Below are 25,665 nucleotides of genomic sequence, written 5' to 3'. Positions count from 1 at the left end.
AATTTATTCCTTCCAGACATCACCTTCACTGGGCCTTTTGATCGATTTTACCATTTTTTTTAAAGGCATTTTCAGGAAAATCCTCTCTGATATTTGGCGAGGGAAATATGTGTATCTATGTGTTAGCTTCTTGCATTTAAAAATTAACACTTCAATTGTACAGCAGGTTAATAACATTATTTATTCATTAACATTAAAAATTATTTTGAAATTATCATTTAGCATTAAAAATAACACCGAAATTAGTTATCGGATATCAATGTATAGTATTGATATCCAATATATATCAAAATATACACTTTTCCTAGTATATTGTAAGCAAATTATGTTATCGTGAAAATCTTATTTGTGAAACAAAAATCTGAGAAATGTCAGTTAATATTCAACAAAAACATCCTTGAATGACGTAGATACATCTAGCGAGAGTATCGCAAGAGAAGCGAAATCTGTTTGCTTTTTGCCCGATGACTAATCTAAAATACTCTTTTCATCCCACACGATTAGGTAATTCTTGTTATAAACGGGATAGTCTCTTATGATCACTTTGCCGACGTCATATCAAAACTGTTTAAATGGATCGATTTATGTACAGTAATAATAACAAATCCACAAGTCCAGGAAGCTACATTTAATGCAATATAAATGGCAACTCATCTTCCTTTGCGCTTTTCGGTATATTAAAAATGTGATTAGTCGCATAACTGTGCATTTGACTTAGGTAGAATGGCCATATTTTCCGATAGAGGGATCATGACACGACACTGCCCAGTCAAAGATACTGATAGCGGTGAAAACTAAACTAAACTAAAATTGTTTGACAACCCTCCTGTAGACAACTATCCCATTTTCTAACTGGAATAAAATCAATGCACGCTTAAGTAGGGCGTTAATTTTTCAGATTAATTTTCTATTAACCATGATAAATACTTCAGTCATATTTTATTTTAAGCAGTGTTTACGATGAATGTTGGTAATAACAGATATATGTTTAGTAACTTTGCAATAGCAGAAAAATGCTAGCACCATATGCTAGCATTTTTCTGCTGTTGCAAAGTTACTAAACATATATCTGTTATTGAAATCCTAAAATTAAGTTAAATCTTTCTTAAGAAAGCAAACAACTATTTAAAAAGGTTATTTTTTTTTTCAAAATATTGAATGAAATGAATGAATCAGGAAGGAAAATGTTAATTCTCGATCAATTTGAATCTCGCAACTCAAAAAATCAACTATAGAATACACATATGAGTACATACACACATGTAAGTGCATATAAATTATTATTATTATTATTATTATTATTATTATTATTATTATTATTAAATTAATTAACTAATTCATTTAATCCTCTAACTTAGGGGATTAAAATGGATCAGGAGGAATACAATTCGTTATGATAATGCTCTCCAAGGATGAGTGTATTATTACGACGTTCTAGACAGGTGTTAATGTTTCTAAACCTAGCTAGCATTAACTGTGTAACTGTGTGTATAACAGTGAACCTCCCACGATGAGTCTTAGTTAGGGCCTAACTCAAAGACCATTGCTGGTTCGATTCTAGTCATCGGCTAGAGGAACTCTTCCAGAATTAGTTCTCTGTACTAGCATGAACTGGTAACTATCGAATTTTTATTAGGGGATACTAGAATATTCGCAATAGCATTGGCTTTTTATTTATTTATTTATTTATTTTTTATTTATTTTTTTTTTTTTGAAAAGATTGAGCAGCCCCTTCTTCTCTACCGGTAGCCATCACCAATAGCTGAGCTCATGACGAAAGATATCCTAGAGAATTGCGGTCCATCTCATGTTCCTACACCCCATCTGGATTGCTTTCTGAAATAGTTCTTTTCTATGGCTGATTTTTCTGAATAGTGGGATTAAAAACTAGTTTCCGGGAGAAAAATCCTACGCATCTGTTCCAAAGCTCGACTAATTCGGATGCAGATTTAAAAACACCCAGACAGAGTTCTTCCAACCAGTAACTAGAAGCGAACCTATACAGGTCTTTCTTCTAATAGTCTTGCATCATGGGACCAAAATGTTGCCATAAACATACACAAACACCCACCATTAAACTATTTCAATTTAATTTTTAATATATTTCTTTAGTTTATATTCCTCTCTAATGTTATTTTGTTAGGTAAAATATTAAAATTATAGTATGATGATTTGCAAAGTAGTTGCAATGCGAATTTCTAAACACCTTAAATGTAGACCTCTGATCGATTTTGCAACTGCATCCTATCAGAAGCAACCCGTTCAATGGTCTGATTATGGCGACAGATATTGCGAGATCAAATGTAAGATATCTTCATCCGCACTAACGCTTTAAAGTCAACAGATTTAGTTTGGACAAAAAAAATAATAAATATATATATGTGGGCGTGAGTATTTTAGATAAGCCGGTTTCCATGGAGAGAAGAATAATAAGAGATAAACACAAAACTGGTAAATATAAAGTGAAAAGAGGATGATATATTAGCTTTAAACTATAAAAATAGCACAACACGAGTGGGAGAATTTGTCCAGTTAGTTTGCGAGACTCCATGCTCTTGGTAATTCTTGTTCGGCTTAATGAGAAGAAAACATGAGTCAGGTAAGACAGTGTATTTTATTCATGGTCTGTCGTTGTAAGTAAATGGCTTGACAATTTTCCTTGAAAATATAAAAATAATTTTCTAATTTGCTTAACTGCTATCTTCCATATGAGATACTGCTATAAAGTAGTGGTAAAACAAACACATTTTGAATGATATTTGCACAAATCCTTTTTATAAATCTTTAGGTTCACCTATATTGCGTTTAATTCTGTTAAACAGGTTCTTTTAAACAGGTTAGAAAATTGATTTCCCTGTTCTATATCAAACATGGAAAAGGTTCATACTTAGTAGTCTCTACTGCTTGTTTGGTTTCCCCAACCAACAAGCTGTCATTGCAGATAAGATCATAATACTGGAAACAAAATATCGTTGCAAATTCCATTATGGCATGTATATCTTTAAGTTTACACATCTACCGCTCTTACTTATTTGGGTGCCTGGGAGTTTGAAAAAAATATTGTTTAGTGTCTAGAGAACAGGGTTCCCGAATTACGTAATCCTTATCCCAACCAAATGTGCTGTGGTTCCAAACTTCTGGGGATTAGATTCTAATAATAATAATAATTTTTTTTATTGCTAAAATATTTATACATACAATAAACATCTTGTGTGATATTGCACCTTATAATTTTACAGAGTTTAGCACTAAGCGCTGCATTTCCTACATTGGATTTCAATTAAATTTTTTAATAATACTTTTTTGCCTTTATATTATGTATTTACAACAAATATTCTTCTAATATTAACAATGAAGATTAAACAGAATTTTTTGTATAATTTTTTATTTATTTTTTTTTTTTTAAGTTTGAGAAAGAGTGATTATACATACAAATTTCTGCATTTGCTTATAAGGATTACTTGTAGATGAGTGAGGCAAGTTAATCCCACCTACTTCGAAGCTTGAGTTAGCTTTTATGAAGAGAGTGGGATTTAGCCTTCATTATTTGTGTTGTTACTACTGTTTATGTATGGGATGTAGGCATTGGATGGTAGTGATTTGTAATGTGTATATTAGTGTTAATGGTTTCTTAACTTTGTTGGTATATTTTCCAGAGTTCGTTTTTTAATGTTCTGTAGTTATCTACGTGTTTTAACTTTCTTGGTAGGTTGTTGAGTTGCGTGGGTATCTGATGTGATCTCACAAAAGAACCGTATGAGTTGTTGAAGGGTGTGGGGATGTAGAGAGTTGTTGTAGGTCGTGTTATACGACATGTGTCTTTGTTGTTTCGATAGGTGATGTTGAAGTAATTCCTTTTAATTCTCAGAATTCTGTGTATCGCCATGTGCTTATCGGACATTGGTTGTTGCGTGTAAGGTGTCCAGCTCACTGTTGACACGATTTTCCTGTGTAGTATTTCTAATTTGTTAGGTGGCTGTTTGATGTATTTGTATAGACTGTTATTCCGTATCTGAGTAGGGATTCGCAGATACCGTGATATAGGAGTTTTTTATGTTGGGTGGAATAATATCTTTAACTTGGAAGAGTTTTGCTGCGATGATCCGGAGTTTGGTGTGTAGGTATTCTATATGTTTTGTCCATTTAAGGTGGGAATCTATATAGAGACCGAGGTATTTTGCGTGTGTTACAGGTTTGATTTCGGAATATTGGCAGGTATTTTTGTTGTTATTGCAGCGGTATATGTGACAATGTATCGATAGTGATGCAGGGCGTATGATTCTTGGGTTGTGTATTATCAACATCTGTGTTTTGGTGCCGTTGATTAGAATTGCGTTTTGGTGGAAGTATGTTGTGATTTCGTGTAGGTCTTGTTGTGCTTTGCAGAGAGCTATGTTAATGTCTGTGTGGATTGCTAGTAGTGCTGTGTCATCTGCGTATTGAAATATTTGACTTCTTATGGATATGTTATGAACATCGTTAATGTATATGTTGAATAGAGTGGGTGATAATATGGCACCTTGAGGTACACCGTGTTTTACTTGTATACTCCGACTGTGACATGTACCTATTTTTGTTACTTGTGTTCTGTTTGAGAATTGGTCCTTGAACCATGTATGCAGTGTTCCTCTTATACCTATTGAATATAGTTTGGTGAGTAGTATGTCATGTTCAAGTGTGTCAAATGCTTTAGTTAGGTCCAGCAGTATAAGGACAGCGTACTTGTTTTTGTCGAGAGCTTTGTTTATTGTGTCGGCGATGTCTTCTAATAAAGTAATGGTGCTTTTTGTTTTCTGAAAACGATATTGGTTTTGTGAGATGATGTTGTACTTCTGTAAATAATAGGTCTGTAGTCTGGTGTGTGTTATTTTTTCTAGAATTTTTGAGATGACTGGTAGCGTAGCTACTGGTCTGTAGTTCTGAGTATCGTTTCTTTTGCTGTGTTTGTATATTGGCGTAATTACTGCAGTTTTTAGTTGTGGAATAATGCCTGTGTCGAATATTATGTTCACGAGTTTCAAGAGTATTGGATTTATATGTTCAAAGTGTGTTATAAGGTCTGTGAGTCTTATTTTGTCTATTCCTGGAGTGGTCTTTGGTTTTAGTTGTAGGATTGCTTCTTTCAGTTCCTGTTTTGTTATGGGTGGAAAATACATCGTTTGTTGTTGACTTTGTATCGGTAGTTTTTTATTGATCAATGGTAGTTTGTCTTTTTTGAGTTGTGTGATGTTGTTTGTGAAAGCATGGTTGGATGAGTCTGCGAGTTCCTCTTGGTTTGTGCCCTGACCGAAGCTTTTTGCAATAAAATCTTGTGCTGAAGTTTTCTTTTTTCGGGTTACTAGTTCGTTGAGTGTAGCCCATGTTTGCTTAATGTTGTCGTTATATTCCATGAATTTTTGGAAGTAGTAGTGTCTTTTTGCCCTATGAATTTTTGTTGTTAGTTTATTTCTTGTGTTTTTGTATAAGTTTTGTAAATGTGTGTTACTGGGTGACTTTTTAAGTTTTTTCCATAGATTTTCTTTTACAGTAATAGTATTTAGTATGTCGTCATTTATCCATGGATTGTTGTCTGTTTGTCGCCTCGTTTGTGTAGGTTTCGTTGTTTTTTTGTATATTTCTGTGAACTTTAGTTGAAATTTCTCGTATAATGTTACAGGATCGTTTATTTTAAGTAGGGAATTCCAGTCTGTGTTTTTTACTTGGTTATCGACAATGCTCTTTATAGATTAATAATAATAATAATAATAATAATAATAATAATAATAATAATAATAATAATAATAATAATGGATTTGTTTAAATCAGGTAAGCGTAAAAATTGTTTATTGGCAAAACAGTAATAGGTTTAAAACTGTTATCGTACCTTATACACCTAAGATTGTGTGTGTGTGTGTGTGTGTGTGTGTGTGTGTGTGTGTGTGTGTGTGTGTGTGTGTGTGTGTGTGTGTGTGTGTGTGTGTGTGTGTGTGTGTGTGTGTGTGTGTGTGTGTGTGTGTGTGTGTGTGTGTGTGTGTGTGTGTGTGTGTAAGCGGAGAATCAGCTGACCGCTACTGTTCAAAACGTTACGGTTAAGTGGAGGGAAATAAAAGACTTTAAGGGGAGGAGAAAGTTTACGGGAGGAAAAACAAGCTTGCTAGTGCCGGAAATCGACTCGCTTGGAATAAGTTGAAAAAAAAAAAAAAAAAGGCTTAGGAATTCTTCTAGTCGGTAAATGGAATCAAACTTAGAACGGTCTTTCTTCGGACATCTTAGTGCTATGGATACAATATATCATTTCCATAGGGTTACACAGGCCTTAGTCATGTCATAATGAAGCAATTTCTTATACGTATATCATTTAATCTGGTTTAGTTTGTAATTATGTCTGAATGGTTCGCAATATTGGTCTTCATTTATATATCATTAGTTAGTGCAACTATCAGAGCAAAATCCATTCGCTTACATGCGGGGTTATAGTCTGAAATAGTATTAAAAAATTAAAGTCTCCCTCTCCACCACTCTCAATCTTCACATAATATATGACAGTTAAAGAAAAAGTAATGGCAACAAAGGATTATTATTATTATTATTATTATTATTATTATTATCGACGGACAGCTTCTTTTCCTTTATAATCGTTAGTCATGTGGATTATCTTTTCTCACAAGTGCAATAACCAACTTCCATCTTCCAAGTGATTTTTCTGAATATCTTCACGATAACCTATTTGTGCTAAAGTGGCCTCCCCTGTAGAAATTGTTTCATTTTGGTTAGTAGGTGAAAGTCGCCTAGGGACTGGTCAGGAAACAAGGCAGATACTGCAATGTTCCATTTGGTCAAAACATTAAAAGTACAGTTTTTATAAACACCTCACAAAAGACATACTAAATTGCTGTAGCAAAATTATAATGATGTAGTGAGTTTGCTATGATGTGAGAATTCATGATACTAAATTTTGTAACTTTTCATTAGTAAACTAACATTGCGAATATGTAGTTCTATATAGTCCCACACAGTTCTATATAGTCCCCGTTAAACAAAAAATAGATGACTGGATTAGCTCTAACATATAAGCAATAAATAAATCATCATCTTAGTTTCAAGGTTAGCAGTTTCTTGCTAACCAGCTAAAGAAAATATTTTGCAATTTCTTTCGTGTCATCTACACTTGCGAAATAACATAAGCCCCTCCACAACTTGTGAAGAGGCAGTCTGAGGTGGTAATAGATTAATCAGTCAGAGAAAGCAGGAAGTGACTATTTACTTCACTGATGATAATAAGTTCAAAATAAACATCACAGAGTGACAAGTTTTCTTTACAGGTTTTATCGACTGATAATATAAGATTAAGGGGAAAACAAATCTGAAGTTTTGTGAAGAAAAAAGCTTTTTTTAGCTTCAAAATGTGTCTAAAGCTACTTTGCTCAGAAAAGGGTCAACCGATGACGACTGTAAATCAGAGGCATAACGCATTTATGAATTAGGTAAGGGGGGTGAAGGTCTGTGAAGTTCCTTTGATCATGTTTACAATGATTTATACGTTCTCTTACCCTCGCTCCTCAATATAAATAGTTTGACACCAGATTCAACTGTTGATATTTCAAGAAGATTAATCTATTTGAATTTCCTACCAGAAATTACCATTTATCAATTTTAAAATAATATAAATTTGTAAAGTAAATAAAAGATAATTTTCATTCAGTTGTTTTTTATTTCATTCATTCATAATTTGCATTCAATTCAATGAACTTAATTAAAAAGAAACACTGAAAGTTAGGACTAAAGCAGTTTCGTCTACTACTCCATATAGGGAATCAAAGGCGCTAGAGGATAAATGAACGAATGAACATATAGGTAAAAAACAGACATCGATCAAGAATTGAATACGTATCTGTTCGTAGTTGTTGTAACATTTCAATTCTTCAAAGGGAACCAATTCGTGAACTTTATAATTGTATTAACAATCTCCTGAGAACCACTACAGAATTTCCTAGAAATTTAAGATTATCTCTTCCTTCACTACATCCTTTCATCCGGCGATTATATGGCTTTAGTAGACGGCATTGATTCTCCCACCTACAAACTTTCAAAACATTTGGCCAAAGTTTTAAAAAGTTTAACAAGCTCGACCACCTCCTTTCTCAATAATTCTGAACACTTTTATTCGATTAGGACATGCATCTTCAAAAAGATGAAACTATGGCAAGTTTCGAGGTTATTTCCCTTTTTACTAATGTACCTACTGAGGAAGTTTTAATTCTAAAAGTTAAGTTATCAAAAAAGTTATTTCCCTCTTGACCCATTGCATAAATTCTGGTTAATTTTTTATGTTTTTAAAAATGCTATTTACAAACAAAACTGCAGCTTTGTCATGGATAATCCATTATCTATTATATTAGCAAATTTATATTTAGAAACCTTTGAGGAAAAAGCAATCGGTTCCTTTCCAATAAAGCCAAGGTTATGGAAAAGGTATATTGAAGAGTTTTCTTAGTTTGGAGCCATGGACCAGATTCTGCAAAGGAGTTCCTGAACCACCTCAACAACCAACACCCAACAATACAATTTACCTGAAAATGAACTGGAAGTTAACAGTTCTCTTCCGTTCCTGGATGCCAAACTCACTCGTGTCTCGAAAAAACTGAAGATTTCCATTTATAGAAAATCCACATATACCAACGGATACCTTCATGTGCAACCTCATCATTATCCGCCCCAAAAGCTTGACTACATTCGGTAAACGTGCTCGCTCTCTCCTCAGTGAAGAAGAAGACATCACTAAAGAACTACACTTTCTTTTCACCTTACAACCTTTCAGATAAACGGTTATCCTAAACCCTAAACTGACTGTTCGTAAGCTACTATTTAATTCACCTACTCACCGTACTGAAGATATTACTGATGTAGAGGGTTCATATCTCTACAGGATATCAGCTCCATTTCAACAAAGTTAGCTAAAATTCTCAAGAAATTTAAATTCCACACTTCTTTTATGCCTCTATCGAAACTCTGTTCCTTAATTAGTACACCTAAATCAGAATATGACAGCCTAAAGTATCCAGGAGTTCGTCGTCTTTGGTGTAACTGCAATGGGCCTCATTTTGGTCCAACGGATAAATCCATTGAGTTGAATATGGATGAACATGTGAGAGACGTCCCCTATGGAAGAACTAGAGCCAGCGCACTATCTAATTACGTTTTTAATTCTGCTCACCCTAATGATGAAGATTCTGTCACTCATACAGTGTTCTTGAACAAATCAGGAAACACTTTTAGATGCTACGATGAGCTGGAGAGAACTGTGGAATCAACAGAAATTGTCCTCAATCCTGTCGATCTTTATTCTAACCTTAGCTTTAACCTATCTGATTGTCACCCTTCAGCTATTCAACTTTGGTGTATACGAGATCATGGCCTCGTGAACGTGCCCAATAATATTCCGTATGTTAAGGCTTAAGTGCTGGGGAAAAAACTCATGTTAAAAGTTTAATGGAGAAAAACAGCATGCCTGTGGTCAATCTGTATGCTTGTATCCAAAGCATACACAGATCAACCGGAAAAATACCATCATGCTCCGTCACAGTAAATTTAGAAGAGAAAGACTGTTTTTAAAATCTGCTGTTGCTTTTAAAAATCAACCTAATTCGAATAAATATAGTTGCCTAAAGCTTAACAAAATATGGGAAACACTAATACTTCGAGATCTCAGTTTACATCCTGGGCCGCCTACAGGTATCCATAGAGGACGTCCACCTAGCTAGCACTCTATGTCTTTTGTCCCTCTGTTTCACAGTTTTGTGCTGCCTTTTTTGTCTATGCCACAGTCTCATTATGTATTTCCTGACGATGTTTCTGTAACTGAGATGAATTTATTGGAAGAATTAAATTCTATGCTTAATCCTTTTCTGGTGCTGTTTCACTCCATTAAACTTTTAACATGAGCCCAACAATACTATGGCATCCAGAATGTCTTCAGATGTCAGCAATAAGTTTGCAAGTTAATTTATAGCTATTCTTTCTCTTGTAATGTATATTTTTGCATTTCCCTTTTCATGTTATGCACCCGAAGAAGTATTCCAAGAAGGAAAAGCAAGTTGTCTGTGAAAATAATAATTTTTTTTTTTCTATTTTAGTATCTCTCGGCTTCTGGTCATTAAATTTCTTTAATTATGTCATATATCCGGGTAAATCCGTTGCATCAAATAGATACTGCGAAACCTCGATTCATCGTTCCCGTTACCTTTGACTACCCGCATATTTTGTCTACCTTCTTTGGTCCCGAAACTAATTCCATATAAATAACACTATCCCCCCCCCCCGTCTTCATCGATTATCGTTTACAAATCACGTTCTTGACGCAACATTTTCCCACATGGACAGTTTTTTTTTCTTTTTAATTTGAAACGATGTACTGTTTGCTCTCCATCCTTTTTTTTTTTTTTTTTTTTGACTAAGTGAAGACTTGGCAACACTGTTGTCGAGAGTAACGCTTAATCAGGGACGGTTATGAGAACGTCACTTTTGAGCTTTACTTCATTGCAAATAGTTGATAGTTTCATTCGTTAACCTGGCTTAACCATTTACGAATTAATTCGTTCCTGTTATTTATGTTATTATCCTTGGACCATGACCAACCGAAAAAGCAAGTGAGAACTCTGTACGAGCGATTGAAAATAGTGGAGGAGGTAGAGAAGAATCCCGGAGAAGAGGAGGATGGCGAACCCGAAATTGTGCCGAACTTTATCGAGAAGCATGAAGCGCTGGTAAAAGTAAAAGCTTTATTTTATGAGCACAGCATCAGTGCGGGTGATCGTAAAAGCGTTCGAGGCCTTGAAAGATCGTACTTTGAATTGAGGCGTGAAGTTTATACAAAACAAAAGTCAATCAAAGATTTTTTCAAACTTTTTTTCTTAAATACTACCAAACGTTCTGTCTTCCAAGGGAGGGTGGTATGTTATTAACTTAATGTTTAAATTAAAATACAAAATTTTCGATGAATTTACAATTGTCATGATATCAGAATATTTCATAAAAAATAAAAATAAATCCCATGAGTTAGGCAAGGCCGTCTGGTCCTGTCTAACTTTCCGAGCATGAAGAGCAGTCAGTTTCCACCTTTAGCTAATCAGAGATCGCTAGCCCAAGACTATCTCTAATTTTAACGGCATCCGGTGAAGAGGCACACAAGTACCGCCATCTCGCGAACACAGAACATTTCATTATGATAAAAATGAAATTATGACAAAATTTGTATAAACAATGCATTCGTCATTACTACTATAACAAGCCAAAAGGCTATTTTACCGGCGACATAAGTTAAGTTTAAGGGAGATGGTAAATCCCGTATTATTGTACAGCCGGGTACGAAACTCGGATCGAAATCCTAGAGTTTCATGCTGAAAAAACTATCGGCGAGCCCAAGTGTAAGTAATCACTTGGGTAGTACAACACCAGGACAACTCGGAGCAAAGGTGGAGCAAGAGCCCTCACTGTCCTTAATATTCTCTCATAATTATCCGAGTTTCGTACCCTGCTGTACAATAATACGGGATTTATCATCTCCCTTAAACTTAATGCATTCGTCTGTTTCTTGTTGTAAAATGATTTCAGATGGCATATGACAGTTTCTGACAGGAGGTCACAACACACAAAGAGAGACACAACTGTTAATTACAATTATTCACACAGGCAAAAAAACGGTAATGATATATATATATATATATTAAAGATACCAAGCAATTTTGTAAACTTGGTTTTAATCCTTTTACCCATGTAAGCAAACAGACAAGTATGTCAAGTTTGCGCCTGAACTATGTTCAGGTCTGAGGCAACTCGTGGTAAAGGTGGAGTAAACTCTGATCACTTTCCCTTAGTATCTCCCCTAATTCAAAGCACATCCCCTTCCGAAGATGTATGATGCTATGCATTAAAGGAAATTCCGCAAGGGGGTGTGTGCTTTGCATTAGGGGAGATACTAAAGGAAAGTGATCAGAGCTAACTCCACCTTTACCACGAGTTGCCTTAGACCTGAACATAGTTCAGGTGCAAACTTGACTTACTTGGGAGAAAGGATTAAAACCGAGTTTATAAAATTGCTTGGTATCTTTAACGTATAGTATACCCAAGGTAAAAAACTTTCTCTCTCTCTCTCTCTCTCTCTCTCTCTCTCTCTCTCTCTCTCTATATATATATATATATATATATATGGACAAAAAATGGAAATAGTGACACGTGTTGTTTATTATGACGTCGGTCAGCCGTGGGCGTCTACTACAGCCCGTATTCTTCGAGGGAGAGACTTTGTCGGTGCTTGGAACTCAACATGAGGAATTTTACACCATTCTTCCAACAGAAACTGGATCATTTGATTTGATTTTTTATGGCGCAAAGACATCAAAGGTTCTACTGCGCCAGGACACAGTAGTACATATGGTAATTGGTTAGTAGGACAATCACAAACATCCATGACCTTGATTCAAACCCACATCCTCTTGGCTGGAGAGCGGATACACTACTCACTCGATCAACCAGGCCAGCACTGGATCATAAATGTTCTATAGAATTTAAGTCTGGCGATTGGGATAGTCATGGAAGACAGGACACCTCACTGTCATATTCCGCAAAAGACTGGGTGACCATATCTTCTCGATGAATGGTAGCATTATCCTGTTGAAACGTGGCTGGCTGCGTAGGAGAAAAGTGTGTCAACAGGGAATGAAGATGATCACTTATGATTGAAAGATAACGTACAGCATCCTCTTTTCTTTCCAATTCAACAAGTGGATCCAAACTGTGCCATGAGAATGTGCCCTAGACCATTACAGAACCACCACCAAAACCTTTCACAGTTGAAAACAAGCAGTCTGACTGATAAGCTTCCCTCGGTTGATGATACACACGAATTCGCCAGTTTACAGCAAAAAGTGTGAATGTGGATTCATTGGACCGTATCACATCCCTCTACTGTTGTGTAGTCTACCGCCTGAGTTTTGCGCCACTGGACGCGACGACGTTTGTTGACGGGAGTGATCAAAGCCTGTGTTAGGTAATCCGACAGTGATATCCCACTCTGTGTAGTTCCAGGCGCAGAGTGTTTGTTGAAATGGGTTTCTCATGACCGGAGTTGAATTTTTCGCACAATTGCTCAGCAGTAGTAGCTCACCTATTTTTCGTGGTACAGCGCACTTTTTTTTTCTTTCTCTTTCTTGCATTAAGTGCTTTCACCTACTATTGCATTTCGCTGATGTTTTTCCATACCATTCTGGTCAGAGATGCACCCGCCAACAATCATGTCCCTTTCAAAGTCACTAAGGTCCTCTCTGGATTCCATTCTAACATGCAAAAAAACGGCAGTAGGCCTTCGTTTGCCTTTATACACGTAAGAATGTCGGGAGTACATGTGCATATCAACTGCATCTGTGTTTGGTGCATCGTAGACGCTGCATTTCAACTACAGATCCGATAGTTCAGTGTTTCCATTTTTTTTTTTTTTTTTTTTTTGTCCATTACCTGTATGTTTGGACCCAAAATTTGGACTTCTGTGAGATCCAAAATAGTTTATATTTTCAGGTAAATATCAGATTTGTGTGATTTTTGATTTGCATAACGAAATCTGTTTGCTGATTTTAGCTTTTACATACTTGTTAATTTTTCTATTTTTTTCAATAAACAAAGGATAATAAGCTTTAAAAAATATCTCTTATTGTATGGTTACATCTTCTGTCGTTTTTCATAATATCATAAAATAGCGTATTCGACATTTTTTTTTTTTTTTATAAAATTAGAAAAGTTGAAAGAAAAAAAGAAAAATAAATACTTGGGATTTACATGGAAATTTTTCACATACATGATCATCAATAAAGAAGGGGGCCCCTTTTTTAAGAGAATATTATCTTGAACTGATTTAAATTTTATTCTTTAAATATTCAGCTAGTAAAAAACATTAACTGCAACTACCAAGATATTACTGTACTTTAGAATTTGTTCGTACCTACGAAATGATTTGGTCACACTGTTAACAAAGGTTATGCAGAGGAAATCTTATAGTGCAAGGATCAAAGTATTATAAAGAAGGTTTTAACTTACAAAAATTCATTTACAAGTCAAAACTACATGCTACTTCTAGATGTGACACTTATGAGCCTTTTTGTTTTCCCTTGAAGAATAAGTTTACCTTTTAATGCACGAAAAAATGAAATGAGTAAGTCAAATTGTTTGTTATAAACTGAGGAAACAACTCTTTAGTAAGAACGCAGTTTCTGACATTGCCTCGGACAAAGTAACCGAAATAGGTAATTCCATATTTTTCAGAAAGCTACCTAATGAGTGTCGCGTAATTATACTATTGAAAATAATAGAGTATATGAATTATAATTTATTGTGTAATAATCATAGAATACTAAGCAGTAGAACTATTCTTCCATTGTATCTTCTGCCAGTCTGGTAAAAGGCTTATAATATCGATAAGTACCAAAAGATTATGTTATCTGAGGGACTGCTTGTAGTCACCTTGACTATTATAAAACGACCTATTTTGGGAGAAAAAAGAGGTTAACAAATACGATATCATTGTTAGATTATAAATAGGAACTGAACTCATTCTCATAGTGTTATTATTTATTAAAATTTAATTAATCTCGTTAAATGCGTTAAGTTAAATGCGAAAAATATCGTATTTTTTATTTTATACTTGTCAATATATTTGTAATTTTAGTGTTTGTAAATTTCAGTAAATCAGACAATCTCCAACTGCCACAATATTTACGTGATACACGTAAATATTGTGGCAGTTGTGTCTACTATTAAGCAGGAGTGTCTACTATAATTTCAGTAATATAGTTAAAGGTAGTAAGTATTGCATCATTGATGTTATTCGTTTTTCCGAGCCCACTACTATCGTTCTTATTTCGATTTCGTCTGAGTAATCTCAATATATTTAACAAAGTTACGGTTCTAAATATGTTCGGATAGATGTTAACTTCCTCTGGTAGGTTTTATTTCTTTATTTATCAATAATTTCATCTTGTTTTATCATTATTTTTCTCCACGTTTCTGAAAAAAAAAAGGGCGATATTTCAATATATTAGTGTAGTTTAAGCATACTACAGTATGAAGCAGAATTACCGACTTCTTTTACAGACGAAAAGGTGAAGAGTGAATAAAGTAATTGTAGAAAATAAGGGAAGAGTAAACTGAAATTTCTAGTGCTGTGCAAAAGTTTGAATTGGTTGCTTGTTAAACAGCGAAATAGTGATTCAGAGGGTGCCACTTTTCAAAGAATACTAAAACTCCTAAAGTAAGTAAAATGCTATTGTTAGAAATAGCACTGCAAAAATTAGTTTGTCGTTGAAGATATAAAGGATCAAAGCTGCAAAATAAATAGTATAGTTTAGCTATATTCAATATTTTATTTGTTCACTAGAAGTCAGATTATCCACTAAACAGTATCAAATTAATAAACAGAATAATAAGCATTACTATGTCTAGAAAAGGAATAAGATTTGCACTACTCTGGTTGGATAGGTTTGATAAAATGGGCGATTTAGAATCGACACAAGACGATGTTCACGAGGTTCAATTTCGGTTGTTTCAAATCAGACTAAATTATTTGAACTGATGTTGGTATTTTTACACTTAGGATCTACATTAAAAAAATTTATCCAATTATTTTAATTTTATTTTTAATTTTAAAATAATATGTGTAGTGCACAAGCCATAAAACGAGTCGAAGTGTCGTAAGCACGATATGACTAGTGACATCCTGAGATTTTTTACGACCACTCTATCGTTCTTTAGATCATGTAAATTTATCACAAGTATTATGATTACTATTGCGAAAACAGCAGAATTATTAGCCGTCGAAAATTATACTGAGATCACTAGAAAGCTGTATTGTACCTAAACAAGTATAAAATACATTATTTCTGATGTCTGTCTGGTAGAATTAGTAAGTAGCAATTCAGTCAGAATTGCTACTTACTCATTAAAATAATTTCGTTGTTAAACTATGAAAGATTCCTTTTCCCCCAGTTCTAATGCTGTTTTTATTGATAAAACAATCGAAATAATATTTGGCTGTAACTGAACTATTTTAATAATGAAAATACATATGCAAAAACCGATCTATGTTCAATTGCAAATCTTTCAAGATTTCTAAAAAATTTTACTGGGAACCCACCTCTTATATAAAAAATGGTTTTCGCTTCAAAGAAAAAATTAAAGATAATTTTCAAGAGTCTGAAATGATGATTTTCTTTGATGTAGTTTTATTGTTTACAAATATATCACTTCAAGAAACTACAGATTTTACAAGTAGATTTTCACTGTTGATAGTCAATTTATTCCAGGGGCGAATTCTCCATGCTTGCTGCGCAAGCTCATTAACTGAGAAAGAAGTACTATTTATTTGTTTATAAATGCATGCATTTATAAGCATTCCATTGAGGCTTTTATTTTTGTAGACAGAATTCGTCTTAAGCTTGCGCGGCAATAATTGAGCTTTGCGTTGTGTATCGAAGGCCGATGCTTGCTTGTCTACTCAAAGCTACTTGGCTTGCTCGGTTGTAGGAGCTTCCAGGTCCTCGCAGCAGCACTGCGATTTCATGTGCGCGCATAGCCATTTCACGTCGTCTCACTCTGTTTCTTAAACACAGGCCATACGCAGTCAACATAGCTCTAGCCAGTGAGCTTGTAAAGCTTGTTGCTTGGGAAAATTTAGTTACAGCCAACTTTTTATGACGATGTTATTGACCAGTTCATAAAGAAGAACCGTAAGGTAGAATTTGTATTCAAGTAGCTAAATTGAAAAAGATAGAATATCATTTGTAAAATAAATATTGCATTTGTATGACTAAATGTACATAAATTTCTAAATATATAGTTTTAAATGGACAGTAATTCATTATTCCACTAATCAGACTTCAATCACACCTCTCACTCCCTGAATGATAACAAGAGCAAGAGTGAATTTCAAGACTAGCATTCGCCCCTGGTTTATTCAAGTTTACTATCGATGCGGATATTTTACTTGGCGTAATAAATTATTTCAGCAGATCGAAAGCAGTGCGATGGGTAGCCCTATATAACCTGCTTTGGCTGATTATTTTATGAAGCATTTAGAGGATCGGATTTTTAACACCATTTCTCCTCGACTTCGCTTTGACTACGTTTTGTAGATGACACCTTTGCAATCTGGTCTCATTCCGAAACAGAACTACTTCAGTTTCTGGATAAAATTAACAACAATCTTCCCTTTTTGGATACTTGAAGACATTGTAACTCTGCTGGAAATATCGAAATTTTCTGTTTACAGGAAGCCATTCTTTACTGGTATATATATATCCACGCATCTTTACATCATCATCCGTCACAAAAAATATGTATTATCAAACGTTTTGTAGACCAAGCACTCACAATTTGTTCTTCTGAGTCTCTTCTATTAGAAGAATTAAATAAAATAAAATGAAACTTATTCTATTACTTAATGGATACAGCGAGACTTTGATACAGAAAATATCTAATAATTATCATTCCTCTCCAGGATTGCCATCTGATGTTAAAATGATCTGCATACCTAACCTTAAAGGAACATCAGAACAAACAATAAGGCCCCATTTGCGCATATAATCAGTATACCACCTTTAAACCAGCCCGAAAGTTGTCATCTATCTTACCGTCTATCAGAGATACATTGTCACCTCTACTGGTGCTACCAAATATCAAATACTCTGTTCTTGTCATATTTGATGCTTTGAATAGACTGGCCGTTCTGCTATGATTAGAATCGAAGAACATCGATATTATATAAGATTTTTGGATTCTGAAGTTTCAGGCCTTGCTTCTCATGCCATCGACACTAGACACAGAGTTCAATGGAACCATACAAGATAATACCCTACAGTAGGTTCAAATTAGATCTATTTTTTTGAATCGTGTATAGCCCTACGCCACCGTCCTATCGGATAGACTGAATGCTTATTTCTTCGGTTCGGGAAGTGACTGCTGTTAATTGTTTATAATTTTATATTTTTATTTATTTATTATCTTTAAATTAATAAATTAATTATACATCTATTCCCACGTCTCTGAATTCGAATAGTGTTTCCTCCTATTGTACAGCTGCGACCGAGACACGTAATATTATATACATGCTGTATGACTCGTTTTTATATTCAGAATTTAAATGCTGTTACCAGTTTTTCTGTCTTCTCCCTGAAAGACGTTCATGACATATTGAGCGAAATATATAGGAGTAATAAATTGTAAATTTATTACTCCTAACGCGCATGTCTCTAAACAACTAGTAAAATGACGTTTAATGACGTCACCTTCGTACAGGACTCTGAGTCTATCTCACATAATTGTAGTAAAGCAATTGATCCAGCTATTCATCACTTTCCCATCCGTTTGAAAATAGGCCTATTTCATTCCTAACAAGTCCCGCCGGCCATCCAAGATCACATGACCTAACATTATTATCCGCCGTAGCACAATTGGAAGAACACCGGAACATTGAGCCCTTCGATTGGAAAAGACCTGGGCTCGATTCTCGTCGTGACGAGGGAAATCCTTATATGAGCTTTTTCAGTTGAAGATGAGGTTTCGATCTCATACGGTGGTAGCAGGTTTTTTCCCCCGAAACTCGGGTTTTTAATCCCGCGTACAGAGAATTCGGTCTTCAGAACACATGCAATTTACAGACCAAAAATACTATTGTTGTTGATGATGTGCGACAGATGGCGTTGATGGTGGTGGTGTCGTAGTCGGAGAATTAAGTACTAGTGGAGAGGATGAGATGTATTTAGCGAAATAGAGTAGTGTGCCCTCCCGAGATGAGTTCTTGGACTCCCTGGAGGTGTCACGTAATAATAATAATAAAAATAGTAATAATAATAATAATGATCCAACGGCGGTTAAACCAGTTAGAATACTTGGACTGTCAGGAAAGGAAAGGAAAGGAAAACAACCATGTAAATAGTGACTTAAAACCAGCAGTGTTTTTAAAAGAAATTTTCAGCTGTGCAGAAACAATTCAGTGTGCGCAGACACATCTCAGTCACTGTGCTGCTGCGCACCTGCGTAGCTAAAAGCGATACATATTTGTTATGCGTTATTTTAATAGCTTTCGATACCAAGATGACGCTTTTCGGATATTTTCTTCATAGTTATCGTTTAAGGAACAATAAGAACTATAGTAATAATAGTATATTGAAAGGTACCGAAAACATATAGTCTATTTAGATAATTAAGTGAAAGCTAAATTACGGGGATAAAAATTCCTTATTATTTTACAGCCAGTATGCGAAACTCTGAGATCGAAAACTACGATCTAAGAGTTTCATGCCGAAGAACTATCAGCGAATCCAAGTGTAAGTGAACACCTGGTAGTAGAACACCAAGGCAACTCGAAACGGAGTTGCTTTGGTGTTGTACTACCAGGTGCTACAAGGCAACTCGAAACGGAGTATTGAAACAGAGAGATCGTAGTTTTCGATCTCAGAGTTTCGCATACTGGCTGTAAAATAATAAGGGATTTTTATCCCCTTAATTTAATTAACGTTTGGCTTTTAAGTGAAAGCTCTTAAACTTGTTGCAAGGTGACTGTTTTGATATTACTTCATCTTTCAAGGTGAAAAGCATAAGATCATGAAGTCAATAAGATAATTTATTTTATAATATAATCTCTTCCACATCATTTCCGACCTGGTTGATTGAATAGTTAGTGTATCCGCTATCAACCGACAGGCTTCTGGGTCAAATCCCGGCTTTGATGATTGTGATTATATTTAAGTGGAAAGTAAATTTCCTTCACACCTCCGTTTATTGGAATTTTGAAGTCGCTTGAAAAAGTTCCATGTTTGACTTCCAAAGCAGAGTTGTGTCCTGAATAACCCAAGAAAAAGAATTACCATTTTTTTTTTTTTTTATTCAGGAACAACTCTCTTTGAAAATAGGTAGAGAATGTGGTGTGTTGGCTATAAACTGAAAATGTATATAACACTAAGAAAGGAGTAAGAAATTATATAACAAATGAAAGAGAATTGTAAGACCTAACCTGTTATGTATAAGGGTCTGATAGAGAAATTATTTAATGTATTGAATTAATTTAAGAACCCCATTTTATGTGTCATGAGATAGCAAAATCTGTAAGCCAGAGTCCAAGGGTCACCTTTTGATCGTCAAGGTTACTTGTGCCGGGGGGGGGAAGGAAGAAATTATGAGAAAGAGAAACTAGAGCACTTTCTAAGAAAACATGCCAAAAGCACATGCGATGCAGTGGAAGGAGCTGGACGCAGTGACGAAAACCCACGTGACCGCGTTGGCGGGCATCGCGATATACGAGAAACGCTGGGAAGAGCATGAAAACAAAAAGGTCAAGCAACCCCCACTCGAGGCATTTTTTGGTTCCTGTTTTCTGACCTCTCGGACGTTGGGATGTCCGCACCTATGGAGAAGTTCCAGGCTGGCCGTGGAAGGTATGAGTCGTCTGCGGCACCGTATGCAATAGAGCTAGCTATTTCCTTGGACTAGGATAGCTATGCTATATCGTACAACAGAAAAACCAAGTAGAAGCCGTCCGTTCTGGCTAAGTCCCTGAGCCATATCGCCCTTCCCGCTGAGAATCTGGCGGTACAGTCTCGAAGGTGACCAGACGAGCAGCAGACTGAGAAGAAGCCTTGATGCCCAGACAAGGCAGAAGAAAGGAACGAGTATCACTTCATAGACGGTAATGTAGACTCTTGTATTATATATTCACGGTTAAGGAATTGTGTGTTTTCCAAAGAACATTTTGTGTAGTGGACTTATTATATAGAACTTTAGGAACTGTCTCCAACTTGGCATAGACCCATCTTTGTTTGAGAACTATCTTCCTAGAAGGGCTCTGTTTAATTTGTATGAATTAATTGTGTTGTGTTAAGTGATATAGCTGGTGACCACGTGAGTGTAGAAAGTGTGATAACTTGTGATGAGATAATGTTAGGTAACATTATAGAGGTGGTCGAAGCAAATTTGTTCATGTATTTCATTAGTAGTAATGAACCAGAGATCTTACTAAAATTTGATTCAGATTACCTAGAAATAAGACTTTCATGTATCATTTCTTTAATTAATAAATATGTTTCTTAGTACCTGCCTGATCTGGTTTAGTATATGAATTCAAACAGCCACTCATAAAATTTTTATCGAACTTAGCGGGAAGAACCCACGTGTATAATTTAACAAAGTGGACCATGACTGCATGCAAGAATATAGTGAACAGAAGTTAGAAATTTACTGTAGTTTAGTTACTGTGTCCCACTCTGAGAGAGCCATCCTGGATAAGAGTCTCATCTATCCTCAGTATTGGCTGGCGCAGTTAAAAAATAAATTTGGCAATGCTTATCGGGTGGACTGTCTCAGAAGATATGTTTAATGGCCACGTCTCATTCTAGGACAAAGTCCTAATCATTAAGTATCCTACACGTGATTAAACTTAAGAGCGGCCAAAGATTTTGTTTGTTTAAAAAGGGGAAAGGTTTAAGAGAACAACGAGTGAAGTCAGTGGCGCACCCGGAGGGGGGGGGGGGCAAGGGGCCCGGGCACCTCCCAAAGAAAAGGAAAAAACACTAGAAAAATTTCCAAAAATCTTTTCCTAATTCAAATTCATTTTTTTTTTATTTATGTTGTGTGCTACTTATGAATTAGCGATCACTGCAGATGCTCAGTTATAGGTCATATGCGATGTGTAGTATGTATTCGCAAAACGTCTACTCAACTCGCCCCCCTCCCAAAGGTTGAATCCTGAGCGCTCGGCCCCTCCAAGATTAAATCCTGAGTGCGCCACTGAGTGAAGTGTAGACTAACCTTGCTAAAAGGGACAAAATATAGAAATAGAGGATATAACAAGAGATATAACAATGTATTTATGTAAAAAATAAATACATTTCTGATATAAAATGGATAAAAATTAAAACTATCATTCGTATACAGTTGCCACATAGTTTATTAAACAATACCAGAACCACAACATTTCTGGCATCAAAGCTGTTGCGTACTAATAAGATAGCACTATCATAGTACGAAGATAAGGAAAAGTCATCTTGATTTGAAATGCTTTGTGTTAGCCTTAAAACCTTCATACGTTGTATAACCTTGTAAAATACGCAATGGAATTCGAATTATTTCTAACATTGCAAGTATTGAAACGGAGAGATAGAATTAAAGTTCACATCACCGTAAGTATATATTTTTTTATGTGAAAAATGTTTCATTTTCTGGTTATTATTAAATGTAATATAATAATATTACATTTAATAAAAAATAAAAAAAAAACTTTAGAACTGATCCATTTCTTATGAATAAAAATTTTCAAAAATTTCCATGGAGGCTCTAAATCCTTCCATCAAATAAAAACTCTCCGCCCCCACTACCCCCCCCCCCAAAAACTCTTCTCCTAACTATTTATACATTGTTATTGCTTCAATGAGAGTGCAAAGACATTTCTGTTTTGTTTTGTTTTGTTTTTCTCCCTAGCGTGCGTCTTCTGATGTTTGAAAAAACAGGCGCTTCTCTCTCTCTCTCTTTTTTTTTTTTTTTAATATTTTTTTTCCCTTGCCGATGCCGGAGGAGACGGTGAACTTTTCTACTCTGATATTAATAATTGATGCTTTTCTTGTATCGCATATTGTCATATGATTGTTCTGTAATATTTTGAAAGTTGTATACGTTTAGTATTATTAAAATATAAAAAAATAATAATAATAATAATAAACAACTCAATATTGAAATAATTACTGCTTTTTTCTGTTATTGATGTTATTACTGAAGAAGTGACAACCTTTTTTTAAAAAACATACTTTGAATATCAGTTACATTACTATTAAAAAACTAAACAATTGTCAGCACTGTTTCTAAAGTAAATATACAAATTGTAATAGTCATTTTAAAATGACAGTAAATGAATGCACCACATTTTTTTTTTTTATCTCTCTACAGGATTATTACCATTTAACTTGAACTGCTGTTTTCAAGTGCCGTGGCAGAAGTCTTCGTTCTTGCATACAGTACACAAATAAACCTTCAACAATGACAGTGACCTACTCACTTGATGTCGCAAATACGCGCTTTTGCGGGTTTACAAAGTTACTCCTCAGATGGAAAGGCAGCATTTATAAACTGTTATGGCGAGAGCTGTTACTTTACGTTGTGCTTTATTATATTCTTAGTGGAATTTATCGCTATGTTTTAACAGTTCCACAAAAGAGGTCAGTATATCATTTAAAATTTAATTTAATTCAATATTATTAATTTTAAAAAATCAGTCTTCTCCTGAATTATCGCTGTATATTTTTGAAGAACACGAAAGGAATGTTATATATACTTTGCGAATGAGGAAAGAGGAATAAAAAATTTTCATAAAACACGTGATAAATTTAAAGATTATTCCCTCTTAACATTTCATCATAATTTAAATTTAAATTTAATTACGATTACCTGGTTCCAAAAAAAAAAAAAAAAAGTATGAGAACTGTCTCTACCTCACTATTTGTATGTTATTTTATGTGGTTACCATGATATTATATTATAGATTCCACCGAACAAACTGAAAGCAGCTCTGGCTTCAGATAAATATGATCCAGTACCAGGAGTGGGTGGAATTCCTCCTGAATTTTTGAAGAATATTAACAAGTGGTCAAATCTAACTTGCTTCATTTTTCACTGCAATTATCCGAAATAGAAATATTTCAAAATTATGAAGGAGAAAAGAGGGAGGGGAATCTTTCTATCTCTGAAGTTTGATATTTACCTAATGATATTTAAGGACTTTCGTCCAATTTCAATATTTGTGCCTGGTATAAATTTGTTGGAAATAGCAACTCTGAAACGAATTTATGCTATTATTGAATAGATTTACTCATTGAAGAAGTAGGTTTTAGATCGAGAGGTAGATGTCGTGATCAATATCAGCCTTATTGCTTAAAGGAGAAAGATTTTTTTTTCTCATCTCATTTTCCTTTTCCTCTTTTACCTTGCGGAGTCGAGGGTTTATTAATCACCGGATCTCAACAGTTCACAGGATAAGGTGATCAGCCCTGTGCCCCAGTGGTGTTGTTGAGTTCTCAGTCCGCGCGGTTAGTCGAGTGGCTATGCGCCTCGCAACCATATACCTGGGAAAGGAGTGTCCTGGGTTCGATTCCCGTCGCTGACATGAGGAGCTTAATGATCTTTCTCAGCCATAGTCAAGTTAGCCAGCCTTGGGATGGCCAGTAGGGTTTTTCTCCCCAGTTCATCCTGGGGGGGTTCATCCCCAAAAGCAGGCAAACCAGCCTTGAGAACTCAACAAGATGATTTTTTTTTTTAAAAAACCTCCGAAGCAGTGATTATTATACATACAACTTCTGCTTATAAACCCAGTTCGTCTTCCAAGGGTTTATCTGAGAGACTCTAATTCAGTGTTTAAATCTTTCAGATGCTTGGAAGACCGACTGGGTTTAGCCCTGCTACCTTCATATCAGATTGGCTTTGATAGGAAAAATCAAAGGATTTTTCGAAATGTCTTGTCCTTTCTTTTCAAAGGACAGGCCACAAATATTCTCTCTAGGCTGTGTGCATGTGCTCACAACTTGGAGGGAACATTAGCAGTACGTGTATGCGAGAAAGCAGAAGCACAGACTGGCAAAAGTTGTGCCTCATGGCCACGTAGATGTAGAGAGTCTTGAAGGCAAGTGCAGCCAGTTTTAAGCAGTTTAATATGACATTTTCAACGATTTTCCTCCAGCTGTTACGCTGATGTGCTTGTCTTGGGTCAGTCACCTGCTGTTAGGAAAATTAAAAGGGAGAAATGTGAATGATATATATAAGTTATAAAGCTAATTATACAAACTGTACAAGGAGTGGTAAGAACAGATTTAGTGCAAAAGGGGCAGATGAGTTGAGCTAGTGCGAGCATAGACAACGAAGGAGTTTAAAGTACGGTATGATAGAAAAAGCGACACGTGGGAAGTGATTTCTCCTAAAATCAGCCACTCCGAAAGAAGCGGTCTTCATCTTTATTAGGACTTTACGACTTAAGGTGAATTAGCCCTTCTCCTATGGAAGGGCGGGGGGGGGGGAAGGTTTTCTCCTGTAAAACATACCGCCAGAAAACGAACAAAATTAGCAGACACAAGAATACCGATCTTGTATCTTATAGCTAATTTCAACTGCCGTAAATCCAAACAATATTTCCTTATGAGATTTTAACTCCAAGGTTTGATTTGTAATAAAAATAATAATCAATCTGAACTTTTGACTTAAGTTTACACTTTTTTTTTCGCCTGATACATCGAATCAAACAGGGATTTTAAATTTCAACGTGTCTCTTTGAACACCATTATGGTATTCAGTTTGGTAAAATAAACAAAAGCTAGACTTGAAATAATTAGCTATAATTTTTGGTTTATTTCAGAATCTTTGAGAAAATTTCCATATTCTGTGAAACCTTTACGGATCTCATACCACTTTCCTTTGTTCTTGGTTTCTATGTATCATTAGTGGTGGGTCGTTGGTGGAACCAATATGATGCTATTCCGTGGCCTGACAGGTAAATAGTTTGATAATAATAATAAAAAAAAAGTATTAAAAATTGAATGGTTGTTTATTGATATGATTATATTCTGCTTTTTCTTTTTTTTTTTTTTTTTTTTTTGAGTGGCAAAAAAAAGGGAG

The 25,665-nt window shown here is 35.1% G+C and overlaps 1 protein-coding gene across 1 annotated transcript in view; it reads left to right on the top strand.

Annotated features, from left to right (window-relative positions):
- The first annotated feature begins 2,584 nt into the window (after positions 1-2,584).
- Positions 2,585-25,665, top strand: part of LOC150094889 (bestrophin-4-like) — a 93,817-nt gene continuing 70,736 nt past the window's right edge. Inside the window, exons 1-3 of the mRNA XM_090411145.1 lie at positions 2,585-2,599; positions 22,954-23,222; positions 25,406-25,540. Coding sequence (XP_090267271.1) covers positions 23,044-23,222; positions 25,406-25,540 — 314 coding nt within the window. The 5' untranslated portion in view covers positions 2,585-2,599; positions 22,954-23,043. The remainder of the gene's footprint in view (positions 2,600-22,953; positions 23,223-25,405; positions 25,541-25,665) is intronic.

This window comes from Typopeltis vanoorti, chromosome 21, assembly GCF_054136105.1.
Source record: "Typopeltis vanoorti isolate ZY-2024b chromosome 21, IOZ_Tvanoo_1.0, whole genome shotgun sequence".
In the NCBI taxonomy this organism is placed as follows: Eukaryota; Metazoa; Arthropoda; class Arachnida; order Uropygi; family Thelyphonidae; genus Typopeltis; species Typopeltis vanoorti.
The sequence above is the reverse complement of the archived record's forward strand: the minus strand, read 5'-3'. Positions and strand labels throughout refer to the sequence as shown.